General features: G+C 43.7%; 1 protein-coding gene across 3 annotated transcripts in view; it reads left to right on the plus strand.

Moving 5' to 3' along the window:
• The window catches only part of GRHL1 (grainyhead like transcription factor 1), a 47,200-nt gene extending 39,991 nt beyond the window's left edge, over positions 1-7,209 (plus strand). For all 3 annotated transcript variants that reach the window (XM_069011582.1, XM_069011581.1, XM_069011580.1), the window contains 3 exons: positions 1,147-1,232; positions 2,809-2,873; positions 4,019-7,209. In XM_069011582.1, coding sequence (XP_068867683.1) covers positions 1,147-1,232; positions 2,809-2,873; positions 4,019-4,133 — 266 coding nt within the window. In that variant the 3' untranslated portion in view covers positions 4,134-7,209. The remainder of the gene's footprint in view (positions 1-1,146; positions 1,233-2,808; positions 2,874-4,018) is intronic.
• The last annotated feature ends 310 nt before the right edge of the window (positions 7,210-7,519 follow it).

Genomic DNA, 7,519 nt, shown 5'->3' on the forward strand with positions numbered 1-7,519 from the left:
TGCTAAGTCTAGCAAGTCTGACCACAGTGGGGCTGCACTTCTGCAGTCTGGATAAACTAGTAAGGAAGGATGAATTTTGTAGAAGGAAATCAGACTTCTTGTTTTTCCATGTTGCTGTATGCCATAAAACAAGGCCCATGGGATTCTCTCTTCTTTGGCTGACTCTCATCTGACCTGTGCTGTAACTGAGAGTATGTGTCCTGTCTTCCTTTCTCAAATCTACAGTCCTCCCTTGTTAAACCTGCCTTTAGCAGGAAAATAGGGAAATGCATCAAGGTGCTGTGCTGTCCCGAGTTCACCTTGTTCAATTAGAAATGCCAGTAATTGTTCCATGTTGCAGGTGTGTCAAAGCTGTGGCTGATGAACCCTTGCAAACAATCCAGGCTGCAATACCTAGTCATTAGAAGATGGATTAAAGACAGCAAAGCTGTTAAAGTCCAAGCTTTCTTGCTCTCCTGGCTTATTCCTCAGCCTTAATGCAGTTTTTAATGAGGCTGATGTTACATACAGGGAGTCTGTGCTAGCTTGAGAACGCTAGGGATGCTCACCTAATTGGGGTTCTTGCTCTTTGGTTCCCCTCCTCGCAGGAGACCAAGCCTGCATTGTATTTCAGCTGTGGTGGTATGAGTATTACTGAAACACAGCAAGGGGTAGGAGGAAAGATGAGACAGCGTAGGAGGAGCAGAGAACTGTACAAATAAATTATTTAAAAATGAGGAGGTGGCCAGGATGGCTTCACCTGCTGTGATAGCATCTGTCAAATCATTTGATTGTGAGAAGTCTCATGGCAAATGACTGTGAGATACGGAGGAACCCAACAGTCTCCAAGATTTGTGGTTTTTGTTCCTCCTTTCTTTGTTTCAAATACGACCTTTTTTTTTTCTAATAATAGAGAAAATAAAATGCGAAAGTATTTTGACAGGAGAGATGCTTGAGCATACAGTGGCTTTATGTGGAAGGAGTAAGTTCTGAGCTAACCTAGTTGTGCGTGTTTGTGCTACAGTTTTAAGTGGATATTGAATGTATGCATGTATATTTCTTCCTAAGATTCTCAGTGGATGTACCCATGTGCTTAAGCCACTGTGGGATACAGATCTTTCCTGAGAAGCAATTGCACAGTTAATTCCTCTCCAAATTGCTTTGCAGTGTTGCTCTATGTCCGAAAAGAGTCAGAGGAAGTCTTTGATGCACTAATGTTAAAGACACCATCTCTGAAAGGCCTAATGGAAGCGGTAAGTAACAAGGTTGGTTTATAGTCCTTGAGAAAAAACCCTGGCTACCCAGTCCCTACACACTGGCCAGTCACAGGAGTCAGACTTTCAGTCACAGCTTGTGTCCACATATTTCTGCTCTTCTGGATAAGGAGAATAAGGAAGATTTCCTTTCAATAACATGGAAATTAATGCAAATAATGCTTTAATTTATTATTAAGGGAATTCAGGAAGCTTCTCTTTTAAGTACCTTACCCCACTTCTGTGGGGTCTGAGTGTAAGAAGCCTTCCTGAAAATTCAGGTGTGTCAAGCTTGATGATTGGATGTTCCTCTTGTCAGAGAGGGTACTTTAGTTAGAAGATGGAGTGATTTTCAGAATGTGTCCAGTGGCTTGGGTTTGTTTCAAAGCCATGTTTGGGGGACTCCACTGCCCTTTCACAAGCCAGTAATGCAGGGCTCCAAGTCCCAGCTTCTATGTGTTGCTGAAGACTTTTTTATATCTGTGCACACGTGTGAAATTGTTCTCTGGTGCTTGACTTCCAAAATAGCCTTCCACTATCCCTGCTGCTGCAGAGCAAGGGAAGTACAGAGCTTAAGTCCAAGGAATGGTGTAATGTTTGGCATGAGCTCAAAACTGACGTTTCTGTCTGTCTCTTGCTGTGACTAATGCCTCTGCTCAGGGAACAGGGGCTTTGGGGGGGTGTACAGGCAGGTCTGGCCACTAACTTTTGATTTTAGAGATAGTTCTGAAACCAGAATTTTTATCTCATCCTGGCTGTGAGGCTTTGCCAGCTGGAGGGTGAGGGCTAATGGAGAGAGAGGGATTGAAGGCTGTGAAGTCGTCCCTTACCCTGTGGTCCTGAAGTGAAGCTGCACCTTTGTTGTTTCACTTGGATTTCTGAAAGCAAGGAACCAAGAGCTGTAGCCTGGGGGAACCTTCCTGTACATTTGCATGTCAAAGCAGTGTATTGGTTTGGTACTTGCTGTCGGTGGGATAGAGCAGTTTGCCAAAGTAAACCAGGCTTAGGTTACTGACCTCCCGACTTTCTGGAGGTTGTACTGAAGTGCCATGGTAAGTGTCTGGGGCTCCTCATTGATGTCAACCTTCTGGGGAAGGGGAGTGTTTCTGATCACCTCATGCCCTTAGCAGCAGAGGTCTTCTCTCTGTTGGTATTTTCTTCTTTCAGCCACTCTCATGACTAGTTTTCACTTGATCCATCTGACACTGAATTTAGAAATGGTTTTCAGTATGCTAAGAGAACAGAGAAGCACGAGAGAATGAGTGTCAGGGTGTAGAGTGGCTTTTAATGGATGGGCTTTTGAGTGTAGGGGCAAGAGGTTGCTGTATGAGAAGTAGGTAGACAGGTTTTAAACATTATTAGATTTTTTGCACAGAAGTTGGCTGAATGCAGAGAAGAAGTTCTCATCCATAGACTTACACTATAGTTTGGGATTTAGTGTTGCCTTTATAGGGCAGAGCAGTTGTCTTCATTTGTAGGCTTTTTTGTTGTTGTTGTTTCTTTCTGTAAAATAGGAAGTGAAAGACAATAACAGCAGTCTCCTTGCTTCACCAGTCATTGCTTTCTTTTGTTCTAGATATCTGACAAGTATGATGTTCCTTTTGATAAAATAGGAAAAATCTTCAAAAAATGTAAAAAAGGGTGAGTATGTACCTGTGCAACAACTGCCTAAGAACACAAACACCTTTTTCAAACCTGTGGGCAGATCTGCTGTATAATTCCTCCATGCACTGCAGGTATGCAAATGCCATTTGCAGTTGTGTGTGTGCACACGTGTACACACATTCCAACATCATCCACAGCTGAAGACTGGAACACTATAGGAAGGGTCCTATAGAAATATGTAGTCTGACTTCTGGGTAAATACAAGTCACGGAACCTCTCTGAGCTAATTGTTATTTGAACCAAAGTTGACCATGTCAGAGGAAGATGAGTTCAGTTTGTTAAAAGACTCCCAGTGATGAAGAACCTTCTTCAACCCATGTTAAATTGTTCCAGTGGTTGACTGGGCTCACTATGTCTGCATTTGGCTACAATTACTAGACCCTGGTTGTCTTTTTGGCTAAATTGGAGAGAACTTTGTTGTGAAGTGTCTGTTTCTCCCAGAGGCCATACTTCACCATCTTTTTATTTTGTAGCATAAATAACTGAGTTTCTGAACATTGTCTGATTTTGTTTCATCTTTTAGTTTCTCAATAATTTTCTTGGGTTGTCTGTAAGTCACTTTGGTCTTAGCCCCTTCTCCAAAGCCCTTCTTGCTAGAAAATTACACCCTTCCAGGGTTGTGCTTTCATAGCAGAATTACCCCACCAGAACAGCTGCAAAAGTTTAGAATTTTTGATATCTAAACCACTGCTAAGCACAGCTTCATGTGTGTGTATGACCTTTCTGGCAAGTGGAAGAAGTGGCCAAGCATGGGTACTTTCTTCCCTGCGAGCTCTGTAGGGTTTTGTGCTGATAGGTCATAACTGACAAGCAAACCCAATTGGAGCCCCAAGTGCCTGCAGCTTCAGAAGGATTTTGCCACTTCCAAGATCTCTCTTCCTCCCTGGTCCAGGAGCCAGATTTAACTCTTCCATTCAGACTCTGAGAAGTGTGGCTGCCAGCCTTGATGGCACATTTGGGTAAGGACAGCCAGATCTGCTATGGGAAGCAATGAGTCAGAGAGAGATGAGCAGGGATCTTATGTTACGCTTGGGCAGTCCAGGCTTTCTTAGGTTTGAGGATGACTTTGCTCTCTTTGGCATTTAGAACTGTAAAATATCTGATCTATTTTGTTTTTCCAGAATTCTGGTCAACATGGATGATAACATTGTGAAACACTATTCTAATGAAGATACCTTCCAGCTACAGATTGAAGAGGTTGGAGGATCTTACAAGCTCACTCTGACTGAGATCTAAGATCACAGATCCTCTGTGGATTTTAAACAAAGGTCTCAAGTGAACATTTTCCCATAGTTCAGTATGTTGGGCAAAACACTAATCACCTCCAGAAGAAAGCCAAGTGTTTGACTTGTTCTGGGGAGCAGAGCAGTGGTTTTGCTTAATACGTTTGTGTTTGTGTTCTTGCTCATGACCTTATTTGCACTTGAAATGGGCAAGCAAAGATCGGCAATTAAATGGAGAGCATGTACATATTTTTACTAGTGTATAAACCACTAGTAGGTACGGGAGGGGAAATCTCCTGGAAGGTGGCCTTTTAGCCTGGTGATGTCTTATTTATCTATTCAGTAACCATGTTTGAGCCCGTTATCAGCTAGTACCATTTTACTGGACTGTTTTCTGCTAGGGAGAGCTGCAAAACTACTAATTGATACTAGTAGGAGTTGCATGCAGGTTGGAGAAAAGTCTTTATAATGTTTACTTGTGACCAGGGCAGACTGTTGAAATCACTCATGTTGTTTGGGGGGAATGTAAAACTGCCTTGCTTATGAAGAACTCGCCTTAGTAACTGTGTGAACTCTCATCAGATGAAGCTATATTGTATATAAGTGCAATATATTTTTGAAGGTTTGTAAATGTGTACATATAAGCGATATATAATATATATAAAATATGGTGTTCTGTATATACCGTGAATATATGCAATGAAGCCCATCTAAAAGGATGCCATATACAGAGAAAACATATTTAACATAGATATTTAAAAATGGACAAACCCTTATCATACACCAAAGGTGAGCACACGTTTGTACATTCATAGAAGGCACAAGAGACCTGCTTGTTAAACATGGATCTTCCTATGTGGAAGGAAAAAGATACCGGCTCTCTCCTAAATCCTCATGCACGGCAGGCAATGGAAGTCCTGGTTTCTCTCGTGAACTGCCACTAAGTCCTGAAACAGCTGTGTACTGCTGTCCTGGGAGGTAATTTGGGCCAAGTCTGAGAGTTGGGTCACAAGAGGAGCTGAGCAATGCAGTTCTCTTGAAGTCTCGCTTTTGGGAGTCAAGAAGAAGGTCTCCTGGAGGGTGATTTTTTTCTGTAGCAGTGTACTTAAGGCTCACCTGGATGCTGCCCACACCAGCAGCTCAGGCTGGATGAACCCATGGGCTGGAGCCAGCTTGCAAGGCCTAGAATGTCAACAACTGGAAATGCACAGACAAGGCTTTTGAGAGAGGAAGGGGGCAAAATGGCTCAGCAGGCCAAGTGTTAGCAGGGAGTAGGGCCTGCAAGTAGATTATGCATTCTTGGTGTCTGTGCATACCATGGACCAGCTGCTGAACTGGAGAGACCCAATGGGCACAGCAGGCATCCTGAGCCCTAGCTGGGAGTGCCAGACACCTCCAAAAAGTACTGCTCTATGCTATTTGCTTGTGTGCGTGTGCTTATGAAGGAAAGGCACCCTTTGGTTAACAGCAAGTGAGAGAGGAGCATTTAAAGGGCAGCACTTGGCTCTAAGGCAGAAACCTCCGTTACATAGTGAGCAGATGAACGTGAGTGCCAGGTCCAGTGTCAGAGCTTTAGTTAGGGATCTGGGTAATGAAAGAGGTTTGTAATGTTTTCAGATACTACAAAGCTGCACATACCTCACCTAGGACATGAAGGTCAACCTGCAAAGACTGGAGAAATAGTCCGGAAAAGTAGCACATGATTTTATTTAATAATTAACGATTCTACTTGATGGTTAACAAATCGTAACCTACTATTGTTCAGCTCCATCATGGTGTTGTTTGGAAGAGGAAGGCAAATGCCATGTTGAGTTGATCAGCAGGAGCATGACTTGCAAGAAATAGGAGACACGCCCCCGCCTTGGCTCTGCTTGGCATCGCTGAGGCTTCCACTGGAGCACGGTGCCCTGTCAGCAGAGCTGAGTCCTTGCAGATGTCTCAGACAGGTCAGACCATGTGGTCCTTCAGCCAGAGCTTGTGGCTTCTGAGGAGGATGACCTGCATGGTTTAGCTGGTGAGGGGTCATGTTCAGATGCAATGGTTGAGAGGAGCAGCCTCCCAAACCATGGAAGTGTCATTCCTATTCATGGCAAGCACAAGGAGTAGTGGGTGTGAATTGCAGAAGTTCAGGCTGGGTGTTGAGGCAGTTTTCTCTAGTGAGAAGAGGAGGTTGCCCATGGAGGCAGTGGTTTGGCACCAAAGGTCTTCAGAGCCAGGCTGGGCAAAGGTATCTCTGGACTGTCACAGGTGTAATTGATTCTGCCTTGGTGGTGAGTCTAGGTGACCACTTGAAGTCCCTCCCCACCTTCTTTTTTAATGGTTTATATGAAATACAGTATTTTGGAATTTGTATTTGGATCACTCCTGAGCTGGTTCATTCCATTACCCATTCTCTTCCCTCCTCCTTCCTTCTTCTCGTCCATTGATGGGCCCCAAGAGAGGGTTTGGCGATGCTCTGGGCACTGCGTGCTCCCCTCTTTGCTCTGTGGCTGGAGTTGAGCAAACTCCACATGGATGCATCTCTGACTGTGGGCATGCGGCCAGAACATGTGGGCTGGAGGCCAAAGGAGAGAGGCTGATGTGCAGCACGATGCTGGGGAGACTTGGCCAACGCCTGCCACCCCGTACAGGAATCCACTGCCTGCACAGCAGCCACAGGACTCGTACCCAGCCAGCACCAGCCTCCTGCCTGGGCTTCCCTTCAGCTGTCACGGGAATAATTTTACTATGGCAAGGGAATTTTTTAAAAAAAAACTGATATATTGAGTACATATCTATATATTTACACATTTTTATTGAAAATTGAGGTTTTATTGCAGAAACTTGGTCTAGGGTCAGGGAAGTAGATTTAGAGTCTCCATAGAGGTAAGATTGACATGAATGTTATTTCTTTTTACTCTTTAATGAAGTATGTGAACTAAATCTGACGATTGTTTTCCACTATAAGATATTCTGGGACACGGGTCTTATAACAGTAGCAGCAATGTCATGTATGTTTTACGAAACTGATTTTTTTTGTTTTGCCTGCTGTTTTTTAATTGAAAATGTATTTTAAACCAAGCTATTAAATTTTATATGTTCATTTCTAATGATGAGTCATTTATATAACAAATGCATCTGCTCTCACCCCTTCAATTTTCCTTTGACAGGGTATCTATAAAACCCTGGTGATTGTTTCCTAGTTTTTCCTTGCAAAAGAAAATAATCCTAGTGCCAGCCTTGCTGTTGTTATTCCTACATAAGAAATGGCCACCCTATTCTCAGCTGCTTTATTCCAGCTGACCTCATTCAGTTCAGTGCGTGGGGAAGCTGTACAGCATTTGCTTCCATAGGACCCTTTCCTTTGGCAGGAGAGCAGGACATCCGTGGGTAAGATCAGGTGTGTAGCGGGACCACCAG

Source organism: Aphelocoma coerulescens, chromosome 3 (assembly GCF_041296385.1).
Source record: "Aphelocoma coerulescens isolate FSJ_1873_10779 chromosome 3, UR_Acoe_1.0, whole genome shotgun sequence".
Lineage (NCBI taxonomy): Eukaryota > Metazoa > Chordata > Aves > Passeriformes > Corvidae > Aphelocoma > Aphelocoma coerulescens.